This window comes from Phascolarctos cinereus, unplaced genomic scaffold (genome assembly GCF_003287225.1).
Source record: "Phascolarctos cinereus isolate Bilbo 61053 unplaced genomic scaffold, phaCin_HiC Scaffold_3;HRSCAF=262, whole genome shotgun sequence".
NCBI lineage: Eukaryota > Metazoa > Chordata > Mammalia > Diprotodontia > Phascolarctidae > Phascolarctos > Phascolarctos cinereus.
Window position 1 is genome coordinate 48,059,095 of NW_027555736.1, and position 16,144 is coordinate 48,075,238.

General features: G+C 52.1%; 1 protein-coding gene across 3 annotated transcripts; it reads right to left on the minus strand.

The window, feature by feature from the left end:
• Positions 1–2,704: 2,704 nt before the first annotated feature.
• ULK3 (unc-51 like kinase 3) lies at positions 2,705–15,729 on the minus strand. Of its 3 annotated transcripts, XM_020994525.2 has the most exons (16): positions 15,538–15,729; positions 13,605–13,745; positions 12,746–12,866; positions 12,232–12,336; positions 9,607–9,750; positions 8,634–8,716; positions 7,987–8,142; positions 7,762–7,867; positions 7,329–7,369; positions 6,770–6,872; positions 5,616–5,680; positions 5,432–5,510; positions 5,300–5,340; positions 4,986–5,033; positions 4,685–4,751; positions 2,705–4,476 (listed from the first exon to the last, which is right to left on the minus strand). In XM_020994525.2, the coding sequence occupies exons 1-16, from the start codon at positions 15,637–15,639 to the stop codon at positions 4,460–4,462; spliced, it is 1,419 nt and encodes a 472-aa protein (XP_020850184.1). In that variant the 5' UTR covers positions 15,640–15,729; the 3' UTR covers positions 2,705–4,459. The 3 variants fall into 3 exon arrangements, 2 of the variants coding, with proteins under 2 accessions (XP_020850184.1, XP_020850183.1); XR_013485180.1 differs by lacking the exons at positions 2,705–4,476; positions 4,685–4,751; positions 4,986–5,033 and having other exon boundaries at positions 5,320–5,340; positions 5,432–5,531; positions 15,538–15,717; XM_020994524.2 differs by lacking the exons at positions 2,705–4,476; positions 4,685–4,751; positions 4,986–5,033; positions 5,300–5,340 and having other exon boundaries at positions 5,417–5,531; positions 15,538–15,717.
• Between the last annotated feature and the right edge of the window lie 415 nt (positions 15,730–16,144).

Sequence of the window (16,144 nt, forward strand, 5' to 3'; positions counted from 1 at the left end):
AGAAACTCAGCAGGAATGGAGCTCAGAGACTGTCTGGTGCCACCCACACCTGAACTAGAATGAACAACATTTCTGACTACTGCTGGTCGTCCAACCTCTAGTCGAAGACTTCTGATGGAGAGCTCACTGCCTCTCTTGGCAACCCATCCTGCTGTGGGACAGCTCAGATTGTTAGGAAGTTTTCCCTACATGCATTGGAAATCGGCCTCTACAGATCACCCACAGGAAAAAAAAATGCATCAAGAATAATGCAGGTGGAAATATGAAAAACAGACTCCAGTGAATGAGTGAATGAAGTGAGCTTTTTTTGTGAGACACCCTGTTGGGGGCTAGGGAGAAGGACCAGATTTCTGCCCCCCCCCAAGTAAAGTAGCCTCCAGAGCTAACACAGCCTTGCTAGATCTTCCCTTCTCTCCTACATAGGGAACCAGGAATGGTGAATGAGCCTGGGGAGGGCACCTGGTCAAAGGAGACAACTTTGAGGTTGTTGGGGTAGGGGAGACCAGCAATTTCCTTGCTCCCTTCCCCCTCTCCAACACCCCCAAGTTCTTTATCTTTTCAGAACTGCCTCACCACCTGTTTGATTTTCTGCCTGTCTCGAACCCAAATCCATCATTCCTCCTAGATTCAGGGATCCAGACTTTAATAGTCAGAGGGAAGTCCAAGGGTGGCACTTTTCCATGGTTGGCCATCCCCACCCTCCTTTTCTTTCTTTCTTTTTGGTAGGCAATGGGGTTAAGTGACTAGCACACAGCTAGTAAGTGTTAAGTGTCTGATGCTGGATTTGAACTCAGGTCCTCCTGACTCCAGGGCCGATACTCAATCCATGTGTCACTGAGCTGCCCCCCCACCCTCATTTTTCCAAAGCAGACAGCCCCCCCCTACCATTTCTTCTCCCTCATTCCTCCTCAATGGGACATTCTCTCCCTTGCTATCATTTCATGCAGGATGCAGCTGACCCCACTCTTCTCACGGTACCACTCCATAAATGTAGGATCCCGTCACTGACTGTTTTCTTCATTCCATCTTCCTGGGCCATTTCAATGAATCCTGAGCAAGCTCATCTCGGGTGGCTTGGCCTCCTCCCTCCTTCCCCTCCCCCTCCCCCCATCAGGATGTTCCCTAAAGGCCACCAGCCAGCCAGGGACCAGAGCAGACTCCCTTTGGGCACCTGTTCCCATGTGAATATTGTACAGGGCTGGGAGGGGAGCTTCCCTCTCCGCAAAGATGTTGTATAGAAAACAAACCTGTTTGAAGTTTATTTATGTTGTAAAAATGTCAACAGAGCCCCTGGTCCTGGACCCTCTTTTAAACTAAAATAAAATGTGAGATTGTGTCCTTAATTCTCAGCAGTGTTAGACTCCAGGGTAGCTTTCCAAACACTGATTGTGGGGGGCCTTGGAAGGGCAGAAGGTAGGGAGGCTTCCCAAGACTTTTCATAAGTTCATAGATTCAGGACTGGAAGGGACCTTCAAGATGCCCCCTCCACCCCTTACAGAGGAGGAAACTGAAGCCCAGTGAGGTTACTCTCCAATAAGCATTTATTAAGCAGCTGTGTGCTAGGCACTGTGCTTAGGAGAAAAACCAAACAGCTCCTGTCCTCAAGGAGTTTCCATTCTTGGAATGGGAGGAGGAGGGGAAACATCCTGTACACAGATAATACAGAATATGTGTGAAGTCACGGGGGCTCCCTGTCAACTTGAGGGCTCAGAGCAGACCTCCCCTTAACAGGAGGTGGTGGTGGAGCCAAGTCTTAAAAAAGGCTGGGGAGTCTGTGTAGCAGAGGTGAGGAGGGAGTGCATTCCAAGCAACGGGAGTGATTCATCCTTTCCCATGCATGACATGGAAGAGGGAAGTGGACTACTGTATATGGGGAAAGCAGGTGGTCCGGCTTGGCTGGAGGGTAGAACTCATGAAGGGAATTAATGGATAATAAGTCCAGATTGTGCAAGCTTTGTATGCTAAATGAGTGTCTGTATTTTATCCAGTCATGACCTTGCCCAGTCACAAAGTAGAATGTAGCAGGGCCTGGATTTGAACTCAGGTTCAGTAATTCCAAATTTTGTTTTTTACGTTGTGCCCACTCAGCATTGGTCTCTGGACCCCTGTAATCCCTCCTGGGAACACAGCCAGAACCAAATGGTGTACAGCTAAAAGCCTTAGGACTGGGTTTGGGGTCTGGGATGTCCTAAGTAAGGTGTGGGGCTTACCCTTGGTCAGCCATCTCTCATCCCACCCTGTTACATACAGGGATGGGGGGGGAGTCCCACTCTTGGGCTCCTTCCAGACCCTGTGCTGGCAGAGGGAGCTGCAGGCATTGCCACCGTGCTCCAGGGGCACCCAGGCTTTGCACTGGAACGGACTCCAGCCAGGGAAATGGCACCGGTTGAGGGTTCATCTGTCTTGGCAGTCTTCAGGTGGGAACGGCTAAAAGCTGAACGTGATATTTTCTTTAGGAGGGACCAGTCAGCATTAGCTGACCTGATAGGGAACTCCCAAGATACTATGGAAAAGGATACAGTCCCTATGTCTCCTCTACCCCATTGTGCCCCGCCCCCCATCACCAGACTCCCCTCCCTGGAGGCTGGGGCTCCACCCTCAACCTGAAGTCACCCAGACCCTACCCCCTTCCCAAGAAAACAACAGAGTTCCCCACCCCCATTGCTAGGGGCAACTCCCAGGAGGAGGAGAAGAAGAGGACTGATGACTTTAGAAAATAATTTAATTGAGAAAACAGTAAAGCATATTCTCTTTAACCAGACTGTGGATGGGAGGGCAATTCTGGCATAGATACTTACTAGCTACGTGACCCCAGGTTGAGTCACTACTTCTCTCCAACTCAGTTTTCCTGATCTACAAAATGGGAGTGAAAATAGCACCTACCTCACTGTTTGTTGTGAGGATCAAACAAGGTAATATTTATACAGCCTTTTGGAAGCCTTCAAACGCCATCTAAACGTTAGTTATTATCATCACAGAACTCTCTCCAGGGCTTGAGTTCTGTTTTGTTTTTAAATCAACCCAAAGCAATGTGATGCTGCCTCCCACTAGCAAAGCATTTTGTATTCTCCGGGTATTTTCATCTCCTTCAATTCTTTTAACAGTCCTGTCAGAGGAGAGGGGTAGCATATATTGAGAATCACTCCCATTTCACAGACAAGCAAACCGAAGTCCAAAGGGCCTTCCTTGCTGGAGATCTTGAAGCCAGTCAAGGGTGGGTTTCTTGACTCCTGTGCCTGGACTAGTCCTGGAAGCCATTCAAACAGAAACCAACCAGCCCCACAAACAGCCACCTTCAATCTCTGCAGCCCTAAGCACCCCCAAAGCCTACGCCCTTTATCCATGCGAGGGATTTGGGGTGGGGAGGTGATGCATTCCAGGCTTGGGAGAATGTCTCCCCTCTGATTTTTTAAAATCAGTCTGCCATCTCCTGGTCACTTCCTCTACATATGTGCCGCTGAACTGACTTCTCACAGTAAGTATAGATGAGGTTTCAAGTTTAAAGGATTATTATTTTGTTAAACCAAGATTGTCTCTGACGCAGCTAACACAACTAGCTGTTTGGGAAGGATGCTCTGATTCCAAGGGGACTGGGAAAGGGGACCCTGAGTGGGGATCTCAGTGCACACTGACTGGCTAATGGCCTCGGGCACCAGCCAGGAAAGTCCAGAGAGAAGGGTCCAAGGATGAGGATTTAGCACGGGGCTAGGAACAGAGGCCTGGCTGGGCGAGGCCAGGTTAGTGATGGGCCCCACACCCTGCTTAGGAAAGCAGGTCTGAATGGAAAAAGAAAACCAGGCCCCCTCTTTAACTATGAGAAGGGCTCCTGGGTCAGCAGAGTAAGGTCAGTTTCATTCTCCCCGATCCTGGGAGGATCAGTTTGGCCATGGCCAGGGAGTGTGGCCCACCCCACTAGGCCTCAGTCAGTTTCCTAAATAAAAGACCTCCAGGTCAAAGGAGAAAAATGTCAAGGGGACAATCACCAGTTGAGCATCTCTGCCCTTCCAGTAGGTTTGGGGAGTGAAAGGGGAAAAGAAATGGAGGGGGGCAGTAATAGAGTAGTCCCCTAGCCATGCTTAGAAATAACTGCCAGAGAACTCAGCCCGCTCAGCAAAGGAAGCACCCAGTGTTAGCCAAGGTGGCAGGAGAGGATGGGGTCAGGATTCCAGAACCCTCTTCTTCTAGGGAATCCCCTTAGGGCCTGGCCCTAACTAAGAGTTTATTGTAGGGGGAACACAAGAATGAGATTAGGAACTCCAGCAGACAGAAGGACCTCATTGGTCAGAAATGGGGCCCTCAATCTCCCTTTCTAGGGGTAGGAGGTAGAATCCCAGAGTTCCTTCCCCAGGACAGTTTGTACCCTGATCTCCCAGAGGGCTACATTTCTCTGCCCCTTCCCCCTGCCTCCCTCCTTAAGGCTTGCATCTGGTGACAGGACTCCAGAGGTCAGGCCCACAGGTCACTGCAGAGTACAAGCTGTGTGGGAGAGAAAGAAGAAGCAGGAGTGACCAAGCAGGGCTGGGGGGGTCAGGAGCCACTCAGAGGGTCTTCCCGAGGTCCCCACCCTCCCTGGACTGGAGAAATGGGGAGCGTGTGGCGGCCCCAGGCTCCTTTTTCCCCAAGCCTCCTCCCCTCCCCATGCCTCTCCTCTACTCTTTTCTGGCGACAAACTGCCAGTACTCACAGCTTCGGACAGACTCAGACAGCCCATCTTTGTCCACCGACTCAGCTTCCCATCGGGTCTCCTTCATCTGGGAGAAAAATACAGAGACAGTGAAAACCGAAAAATGAGAGAGAATGCAGACAGAGGCAGACACAGACAATGAGATGGGAGAGATAAGATACTGAAAAATGAGGGGCTAAGAGAGGAAGACTAGGAGATGGGGAGACACAGGGCAAACAGATGGCGAGAGATGGATGAGGAAGTGGAGGGCTAGAGAGCTACACCCAAAGACAGAGAGCAATAGGGGTGTCCAGCCTCATACCTTGATCTGCTCCTTCAGGTACTCTGCTCGCCCCATCAGGGTCTGGATCTGTCGGAGACAGAGGTTACCAGCTCCCCGTTAGCCATAGTCTCCCCCCAGACAGGCCAGGGGGCCCCCACTTAATGACTTCCTACAGAAGCCTTCTTGGACCATCTCAGCCCCCACAGGTCTTTTCCCATCTCTGATCTCCTTCAGAAATCCTGCAGGAATTCTGCCAGTGCCACACAATCTACTACTTAATGGCCCCCCAATGTTTTTGTTTGTGAGTCTCAAGGGGAGTAGGGAGGGAAGAGAGTGGCAGCTACCAGGCCTACCTCAGCATGTAACAGCTCCCGCCTCCTCCCAGTAGGTTCGGCTGCAAAGAGAAGGGGGCTTTGTGAAGCTGAGGCCTGGGGCAGGGGAGGGGTGTGGAGAAAGCCAGGTAGGCAGCACCTGGTCTCCCTCACCTGCTAAGAGCAACAGCAGTTCCCCGAGGCTCTGCTGGTATAGGTCCAGGGCATCTCCATCGTCCTGGCCCTCCTCCTCCTATAAGAGAGGTTAGAATGCCTACGAAGGTCATGGTGGGCAGGAGAGGGGTCCCAGAGAAGCCCTACCCATCCTGCCAGCCTCCATATCCCCATGGGCACTCACCTTGGCCATAGCCACTGAAGCCACCTCCAGGGCAGCCACAAGTCGAGGCTTGTCTCTGGCCATTTCTGTAACAACAGGGTCAGGGTTAGAGGACCAACGGGGACAGAGGAAGAATCAAAGAGGCTTCTACCCCCCTGCCCCCCTCCAAACACAGGTGAAAGACTCCCTCCCCTTGGGAAGCCAAGCCCCATTAGCTCAACTTGAATCTAACCCAAGCACAATCTGGCTCACAGTTGGATCTTAGGAAGCACCTGGTCCAACCCTTGTTCCACTGAAGCCCAGAGAACTTTCTCAAAGGCACAGCCAGTAGAGGCAGGGAGGATTTGAACCTAGGTCCTTAGATGTCGGCTTTTCCCTGCATGTCACTGTCTCTAAATGCTTTGACTTTTGTCCACACATTACTTAAATGCTTAAGCATTTATGGGCTCTGTGCTATGAGCATTGCCCGATGAAGTAACTGATTTTGTGTCCTCCAATAGATCAGGGGAATTCAGGCTATGGGGAGTGGAATCCAAGGGAACACAGAACCACTGGGAGGACTGGGTGCAAGTCTCTAGCCTAGGGGCAGCTAGGTGGCGCAGTGGATAGAGCACCGGCCCTGAAGTCAGGAGGACCTGAGTTCAAATCCAGCCTCAGATACTTACTAGCTGGGTGCCCCTGGGCAAGTCACTTAACCCCAATTGCCTAAAAAAAAAAAAGCAAGTCTCTAGCCTGACGCCTTCGAGAGACAGTGGGCAAGTCAATCCCCCATCCAAATCTACAAAATGGGGGTTCCAATTCAACAGGCATTTATTGACTCAGTACCCACTACTGGGAAGCACTGTGCTGGACACTGGGGGTTCAAAAACAAAACACTCCCTGTCCTCAGGGAGCTTACATTCTACCGAGGGATACACCAAGTCCCCAAGTAAAGAAACACAAAGTTATTTCAAGAGTGGGAGAGTGGTAACAAGTGGTGGGGAGAAGGAAAGGCCTGATGTAGGACGTGGCACCTGGGCTCTGAAGGAAGCTGTGGACTCTATAGGTTGAGGAAGAGGAGGGTGAAAGAGCCAGACATAAGGGGACTGTTTGTGCAAATCACAGAGCTGTGGGGAGGAAAGGAAGCCATGAAGGCAGCTTTAGAAAGGGAAGCCAAGCTGGGATGGCGGGGCTACCTTTGAGGAGGTCTCGGGCACAGGTGCCCTGCTGGAGAAGGGCCCGGTTGGAGGAGTTGACCAGGGCTTTGAGCTCCTCAGCTCTTGACACGTACTGTCCCACCTGCAAGAAGGTGAAGGATGAGATGGGCCCAGTGGTGGGATGGGGATGGAAAGTCTGCCTTCTCTAGGAACTCTTCTTCCAAACCTCCCCCCAGCGTGCGTGAGCGCGCACACACACACACACACACACACACACACACACACACACACACACACACACACACACACACACACACACACCCAGGGGTTAGAAGCCCCATCCCTGGGCTGGTGTTTATTGGCTCGGGAAAATGAAGGCCCCATGGTCCTCTCTGAAGGCCCCAGTGTGGGAAGGGCAAACATCACAAGAGCACTCGTGGATAGAGGACATCACTCTTGCTTAGCCCTATGTTACTGAGGAGGAAGCCAAGGCTCAGAGAATCCCACTCTCTAAGGGTTCCTTGGGGATAGGGATGAGCTGAGGTTGTTGCAGAGGGGGTGCCACTGTGCACCCACTGCCCGCGGGGCTCTCACTGACCTTTGCCTTTATCGCCTCCTTGCGTCTGGCGTCCACTTCATCTGAGAGAGGAATGGGGGTCAGAAGGTCCCCTGGGGGATCTCAGGGTTCTAAGTCCCCCAGGAGGTCTCAAAGACACCAGGTCCTAGAGCACGTGGATAGGGCAAGCCATTGCTTTGGCCTCCCCCTGCCTACCCTGAATGAGCTACAGAGAATCCTCTAGCTCAGCCCCCTCCCTGGCTCTGGCTGGGCCTCAGTGTTAGTCATCCCCCCCAGTAGGAACCCTAGGCCACCCCCAATTTCCCACCATATCTCTACAGCCAGGAAGTTCTTCCTTATGTCTAACCTAAATCCCCTCTGCTTCAGTGTTAGCCCCTATAGACTTTTTGGGAGGGGCTGGGCTTCTTGGACTCTTGGGGGAAGGGCTGAGGGCAGGGTTCTGGGGGCTACTCACAGTGTAAGGCCGGAATAAAGTAGTCTAGGGCTTTGCAGTAGAGAGACAGGGCAGATGAGAGATCTCCTTCCTGGTCCTTCTTCACAGCATCCACAACCAGGGCAGTCTAAAGGGGGTGGGGGCAGAAGTCTAGGGGAGGCAGGGTCAGGGGCCCCTGGGGCCCCTAGACTCCCAATGTCCCTAAACCACCACCTCCACCCGCCCAGACCCACCGACTCCACTCACCGCCCGCTCTAGGCTCTGCCCACTTGGCATATGCTCCAGGTCTACAAAGGGGTGACCAAAGAAGTCCTTGAAAGAGATGCGCCTGTCAGGGTCCCGCTCCAGAAGCTGCTGCAGGAGGTCTCGACAATTTCGAGAGAGCTGGGGCCGAGTGGGAAGCTGGGGAGATGCGGCTCTTGGTGAGCAGGGGGGTCAGGGAGGAGCAGGATGGGGACCCTCTAGGTGTCAGGGTGGGGCTCCGTGTCTGCCCTAGCAGAGATGATCACTCCCCATCACCCCTGAGAAGTGGCCAGGACCTGCAGGGACCATGGGGTCCAAGATCTCACAGGCCACCAATCGCTCATTTTGTAATGGAAGCAGTCAAGGCCCGGGGAGGTGAAGGAACTCTGCCCAAGGCCATACAGAGGGGAGAACCATTATCCCCACTTGACCAAAGAGGAAACTGAGGCTGAGAGAAGAGAAATGAGTTGTTCCAGGTGATGGGGAAACCCCTGGCAGTCGGAACAAGAACCCAGGTGAGCTTCCCAGCCCGGAAGGCATCCATGATCTCTAGCTGCCTGGCACCCCACCACCTATTCCCATGTGGCTGACTCCTGACCATGCTTCGCTCAGGATGCCACATCGCCCCACCACTTGGGCCCTGGCCCTACCTCAATGACTCGGTTGCTACGGATCTTCTCCTCCAGTTCTGTGAATGACTTGGAGGCAAAAGGCGGCTGGCCGAAAAGAGCCTCTGGTTCACCGGAGGGGGAGTGCAAGGTAGAGAGAGAGGGAAGTCGGGGAGCAGTCAGTGCTAGACCCCGAGCGGAGGGCTCACAAGCCCTACAGGTCCCAGTGAGGAAAGAAGAAGGGGATGTTGGAAAAGGTTCCCTAAGTCCCTTCCTTCAAGCCAACTTAGAAGTCCCAGCTCTCACTTCCTGGACCCTCCCTTCCTCACTAAGCCCACAGATGATAAGAGGCAGCCAAAACTGCAAGTTAAGACAAGCGGGTACCCTCCCAGGTCCAAGCAATGAGCATCTGGGATGTCCCGAGCAGCCAGCTGGCTCTAGCTTGCACAGAGGCCAACCACAGGCACTGATCAAGGACCTGCTATGTGCCAGGCACTGGAGATACAGAGACAAAAATGAAATAGTGCCTGTCCACAGGGTGTTTACATTCTGTGGACCAGAGAATCCATTTTCTCTTCCTTTCCACGCTCTAAGATGCTGACAGACTTGGGATTCCAGTTTTTCTGAGGAAGATGTGAGGGGAATCTTTCTGTCAAAAGGAAGCACTTTGTGAGCATCGGGCTGAGAATCCCAGCATCTTAGAGAAGAAAAGGCCCTGAGCCAACAACTAATCTTCTCCCATCACATTTTCTAAATTAGAAAACCAAGCAAAGGGAAGTGACTTTCCTAGGGTCACACAGTAACTCTGAGCCCAGCTGAGAACCTAAGCCCAGTTCAAGGCTCTCTCCACAACAATTCTCACTGCCCAGCACTGTTGTTCGTTCCTTTTCTTCCTGTGGCCTGACTGCCTAAGACCTTCTTCTCCTCTTCCTGGACACACAGGACAGTGGGGAGGGGGTAGAGGAAGGGAAAAGGGGAGGAGCAGCCGGGCCCCACCTGGAAGAATGCCCCTTACCATACAGGATGACACCAACAGACCAGAGGTCCACCCGGGCATCGTACTGCCGCCGACACACCATCTCGGGGGCCATGTAGAGAGGAGAACCTCGGAGCACATGCTTCTCATCCCATGGGGACATGTGCTGTGCAAAGCCAAAGTCTGTGTGGGGGAGAAGCCCAGGACAGAGAGAGGGTGAGGGCCAATTTTGGGGGGGGTGACTGAAGAGGGTGCACCACGTGCTCACCACCTCACCCACTCAAAACCTCCCAAGCTTTCACTGTTTGTGAGACTGATAACACACGGCTCTCCATAATCGGTGTCACCCAGCCACTCCAATATTACGGCGTGTAGCCCCCCTCCACTGACCCTCTGTACACAAAGGCTCATTTCTGTCTTGGAAACTTGGCCCACACTGTTCCCACCACTAAGGATGCCTTCTCTTCTCCATCTACCCTAGTCCTCTCTCGTTCCAGGCCCAGCTCAAATCTCACCTCCTCCAGGAAGATTTCCCTGACCACTGCAGCCCACAGGGACCTCTCCCTTCCCTGATTTAGGGTCAAGGACTGTAACTCTAGAGCAGGAAGTCATCACGCCCAATCTATTCCATAACCATTTACTGGGATCCGTCCATAAACACACCCTGAGGGCCACACTGGACCCAATCTGTCCTGTTCCATACCTTCCTCTCGTAGTTCTACCTGGATATTGTCTTGACAACAAAACTATGTTTTGGGTTCAGGGTCAGTCTGTGGCCAGGACTAGGGGTCAGTCTTTGGCTAGGTTTGGAGTCAGTCTGTGGCCAGGGTTAGGGGTCAATCTGTGTCAAAGGATATGAACAGAGGCAGTTTTTAGATAAAGAAATCAAAGCTACATGTAATCATATAAAAAAATACTCTATTATTGATTAGAGAAATGCAAATTAAAACAAATGTGAGATATCATCTCACACCTATCGGACTGGCTAAAGTGACAGAAGAGGAAAATGAATCTGGAATCACGCCCAAAGAGTTATAAAACTGTGTATGTCCTTTGATCCAGCAATACCACTATTAGGTCTCCTTCCCAAGGTGATCAGAGAAAGAGGAAAAGAACCTTTATGTTCTAAAATGTCTATAGTAGCTCTCTTTGTGGTGGCAAAGAACTGGAAATTGAGGGGATGTCCATCCATTTGGGAATGGCTGAAGAAGATTGTGAAGGAATACCACTGTGCTGTAAGAAATGATGAACAGGATGACCTTAGAAAAATAGGGAAAGACTTGCATGAAATAATGAAGAGTGAAATGAGCGGAACCAAGAGAATGTTGTGTAAGTGACAGCAATATTACTCAAAGAATAACTGTGAACGACTAAGTTATTCTGAGTATTATAAATATTCAAATCAACTACAAAGGACCTATGAAAGAAGATGCTATCCACCTCCAGACAAAGAACTCATAAATAGAAATACGCATAGTATGGTTTTATATATGTATATGTATGTATGTATGTGTGTGTATATATATATATGTATACACACACACACACACACACACACACACACACACACACACACATACACACACATATATCTGTGTCAAATGGTGGCCTTCTCTAGTGCAGGGTGGGGAGACAGGGAGCCAGTTTGAAATTTAAAATATAACAAAATTAAATTAAATTTTTAAAAAAGTAAAAAAAAAGTATAGCCTGTGGTCAGAGTTAGAGGTCAGCTAATAGTCAGGGTTAAGGGTCAGCTCCAAGGGTGGGGACTGTGTCATCTTCTCATTTTCCCCACATCACGGACCAGGCACAGGCATGGGCACCCAGTCCCCTTGGGCAGTATGGGCCAAGCAGGTCTAGTGACCTGGACGCAGCCACAGTCCTCAGTGTGGGGCGGGGCCCAGAGCCTCAGATACCCTGAAGCAGGCAGAAAGATTCTCCACCAGGTCAAAGCTGAAATGAGTAAGAATTCGTAGGATCACAGAGTGAGAACTGGAAAAGAATGCCAAGACTTTCAGATCCAAGCCCCTCCCTCTGTAGAAGACACTAGAACCCCTTGAGGGAAAGTGACTCCTCTAAGATTCACACAGGGAGGAAGAAGCAGAGCTGAGACTCAAACCCAGGGCTTCCTACTCCAGATTCAAAGGCCTTTCCACTGTCTCCACAACCCACACCACCTGGCCAGAGTTCTTTGAGGTCAGGACTCCCATATGGGCCAGTGAATTGACCACAGAGAAAAGCTACCATCTCCATGCCCGAAAATGAGCTCAAATCCTCCTCACGGCCGAACTCTAATCCTGGCCCCATACTGACCCTTAACCCTAGCCACAGAGTGACCCTTAACCTTGGCCACAGAATGACTCCTAATTGTCCATACAGGCTAACCTTAGTCACTGACTGACCCCTAACCCCAGACAGAGCCTAACTCTGGTCACAATCAACTCCCTTGCAATTATTTCCAAGGAAGCCCAGGTGAGAGGGGGTGTGGATGCCTCCTCAGGGCTGCCCATCCCCACAGGTGAAGGCTCTGGTCAATAATCATCTTCTGCTATAGTGAAGGGAGGGAAGAAATAGGGAAGGGAGAGGAGAGAGAAGGAGAAGGGAGGGGAAGGGAGGGAGGAGGAGAAGGGAGGGGCCATCCTTCCCTGCCCCCTGGGAGCTCACCTGCCAGTTTGAGGTGAGGTTTCTCCAGGGAGCTCAGCAGGATGTTCTGTGGCTTCAGATCCAGGTGAGAGATATTACGGCCATGCAGAAACTGAAGGGCACTGGCTGCAGAGCAGAAAGTGGAGGGCAAAGGAGTAAATTGCAGAGGGTCTCCCAGTGCTGGCGGACTTGGGCCCCTCCCCCTTCACAAGCTTCTTGCTTCCCACAGTACTGGAGGGGAGGCCAGAGCCAACAAATAGAGCCTGAGAGGACCTTGGATTTCCAGGAAAGCCAGGGCTAGAACAAGGTCTCCTCCCTGACATCTTGTCACTCAAGGCCTTCTCCAATGCCCGTTTAGCCCTTCTTATCTCCCACTGCGCCTCAATCCCCAGCTAAAGGCCCTGCCCAGCCAGGCCAGGCTCTTCACTGCCCCCACCAGCACCAGGGGACATTGTAAGAGCCCTGGTTCAGGCCATCCCCATCAGTGATCGCCTCTTCTTCCTACTTCCAAAACCAACCGGTTCAAAGCCTTTACCCAATTGCTGCAGGAAGATGTGGGCCACCTTCTCAGGCAGGATTCGTCGGGTGCGGATGAATCGGGACAGATCGCCCCCGGCACAGAATTCCATGATGAGGTAGATGTTGTCACTGTCCCACTGGGGAGGACATGAGGGTGAGAACAGCATTAATTACAACAATAGTTAGCATTTATTTTGCCTAATCTCATTTGATCCTCCCAACGATCCTATGGGGTAGGCACAATTATCATTCCTATTCTATAGATGGCAAAACAGCCACAGAAAGGTTCAGTAATTTGCCCAGGATAACATCGATAGTATTTGAGGTAAGACTTGAATTCAGGTCTTCCTGACTCTAAGTCCAAAGCTTTATCTACAACTAGGGACAGTGAGGTGGCACAATGCACAGAGTTCTGGACCTGAAGTCAGACAAGATCTGAGTTCAAATCCAGTCTTAAACACTTACTGGCTGTGTGACTCTGGGCAAGCCACTTAACCTCTGTCTGCCTCAGTTTCCTCACCTGTAAAATGGGGATAATAATAGCACTTACCTCCCAGTGTTGTTGTGAGGACATAATAATAATGGTTGTGATTATTAGTATAGCTAGCATTCCTTTAGGCCTGCTCTGTGCCAGGCACTGTGCTAAGTGCTTAAAATGAGGCCAAGTACAAGCTTTACCAGTATGAACTCATTTTAAGCACTTAGCACAGTGCCTGGCACAGAGCAGGCCTAGAGGAATGCTGGCTATACTAATAATAAACCTAACAAAATGCCTGTTCCCTATACCACTAGTGATCCTAGGCCACCCTTGCCCTCCCAGGGCCATGACCACCTCCCTCCTTCCCTCTCTCCCCTCTCCCCCTTGATCCACAGACCTGGAAGTCCTTCAGCTCCACAATGTGGGGGTGCCGAATAGCCTTGAGGATCTCGATTTCGGTCAGCAGATTTTCCACCGATGCCTTGTTCAGACTCTTTTTGCTCACACATTTGATGGCTACCACTTCCCGAGTATCTTTCTGGAGAGACAGACGGGGAGATAAAGGTGAACTTACCCTGATTAGGGGGGCAGTCCCTGGGACAGAGAGACCTGCCCAGCTTCCCTTCATCCCATGCCCTGGGTCATCCAAGCAGCCAGAGAGGCACACCTCCAAAGACAGGAAATCACCTCCTCAGCCCTGACCCATTCTGCTCACATTACGCTCAATTCAGTTACTAGTATTTTTTAGGCACCTACTATGTGTCAGGCACCATGCTCAGCACTGGAGAATACGAAGGCAAAAACTAATCAGGCTTGCCCTCAAAAGCTTGTGTTCTGTTGGGGGGAGGGACCGAGAAACAAACACACAGGAAAGAAATACAAACTTTATACAAAAAAAAATTTCCTTCATTTCATTTTACATATGCTGAGCACCAACTACTGGGAAAATCAGGAAAAGCTTTTGGTAGGAGGTAGCATTTGAACTGAGCCTTGAAAGAAGCTGCAAATTATAATAATAATGATAGTAGCTGTCATTTACATAGCCCTTATTATATGCCAGGCACTGTGTTAAGTACTTTACAAGTATAATCTCAGTTGATCTTCACAACAACCCTGGGAGGTAGGTGCCATTATTATACCCATTTTACAGATTAGGAAACTGAGGCAAACAGGTTAAATGACTTGCCCAGGGTTACTCCGCTAGTGTCTACAGGGTGGCTTTCTAAGAGACAGAGCCGAGGAGGAACTGGGCAAAGGGCACAGAAGATGAGAGATATTGAATGTGGCGTACAGGAAATACAAGTAAGCCAGTTCTGCTGGAATATTGATTGCGTGAAGGGGTATAACATGTAATTATCTTTGAACATTAGGTTGGAGAGAGACTGGGAAAGGCTTTAAATGACAAAGTCAGGAGACGGAACTGATAGTAACAGCCCTGCCTGGGATGGAAGCCACAGTCACACAGAGCCCATGTATCTGAGAGGTGGAACCAGGGACCTCAGGGGCTCCCTACCCTGGCATCTGGATAAGCTGCCTGTCTTCTTCTGGAAGACCCCTACAGAGCGAGAACGCACACCTTCTACTTTGGACAGCTCCTTGAGGAAGGCTTTGCCGTGGGCCCTTCCACTTCCTGCACGAGGAGGCGGCCCAGTAGGATTTGGGTGGAATGGTTGACTGTTGTTATTAATGAGAAGTAGCATCTTTCCTTGTGGCTCAGCTCAGGCATCCCTTCCCAGAAGCCTTCCCTGGTCTCTCTCGTTAACAAGGCTCCCTAATTTGACTTTTCTTCCTTTATCTGTGTGAACGCTGTATTCCACCCCAGGAGAATGGAAGCTCATGGAGGGCAGGGAGGGATGGTTTTGGGTTTTTTTTTTTTTTTGCCTCGGTACCCCTGACTCTAGGGCTTGGGGAATGGAATGGAAATGACAATGAGGAGCAAAGCCTCCAAGCATTTCCCCATCCACAACACCTGGGAGGTAAAAAAAGCGGCCAGGCCAGGCCCGGCCGGGTAGGGCTGGAGTCCTGGGAGCCCAAGGGTCTGGGCCATGCGGGGCCGGCTGGGAGCCCCTTCCCGAGCCCTCCCTAGCCTTGCCCTCCCCACCCCCTTCCAGGGCAGCTCCGGAGCGGGGAGGCCCTTCCAAATCCGGTTTCACTTCTCGGAATGGGCCGCTCGGGAGGGCCACGCTTTCCCGGCCTGGGGTGGGGGGGCCGAGGAGTACCCCAAGCCGGGCACCGGGAAGCCTGAGGCTGGTCCGGGCTCTCTCCCCTTCCTCCAGGGCCCCTCCCCTGAGCGCCCCCCCCCCGCCCCCGCGAGCCCGCCCGCCCCCCACCTTGCCGTAGGCCTTGTACACCGTGGCGTACGTGCCGCTGCCCAGCCGCTCGGTGAGGATGAAGCCATCGAGGCGCGGGGGCGCCCAGCCGGGCCCAGCCATGGTGGTCGCGGCCCTGGCCCCGGCCCCGCCGTGCGCGGCGCTCGGCAGCTCAGGCCTGGCTGCCGCTTCCTGGTTGCGGGCCCGGCTCCGCGCTGCCCCCAGCGCCGGCCGTGAGCAGTGCAAGGCGGTCGTTCTCCGGAGCGTGCCGCGGAGTCTCCGCGCGGAGCCCGCAGCCGTCCCTCTACAGGCGGGGAAACTGAGGCCCCGCAGCCCGGCCACGGCTCTTCCCGCTGGCCTTCTTGTGCCTCCGCCCCCACCCCCCACCCCAGGCCTCCCCTTTCCTTTCCCTGGCGGGGCGGGGGCGGGGGGAGGTCACAGAAGAGTCCTAGCCCCCGCTCAGCAGCCCCCTCCTCGCGACGTCCCTGCAGCTCCTCAGGCCACGGTTCTCCCAGGACCATCTGCCTTTTATCTTTTCTTATCCTAATTCTGAACTTAAAACACCAGTAAGATGGGCATTTCCATCTCCACCACAGGGAAGGATGGCACCTAAAGCTGCCCCTGAAGG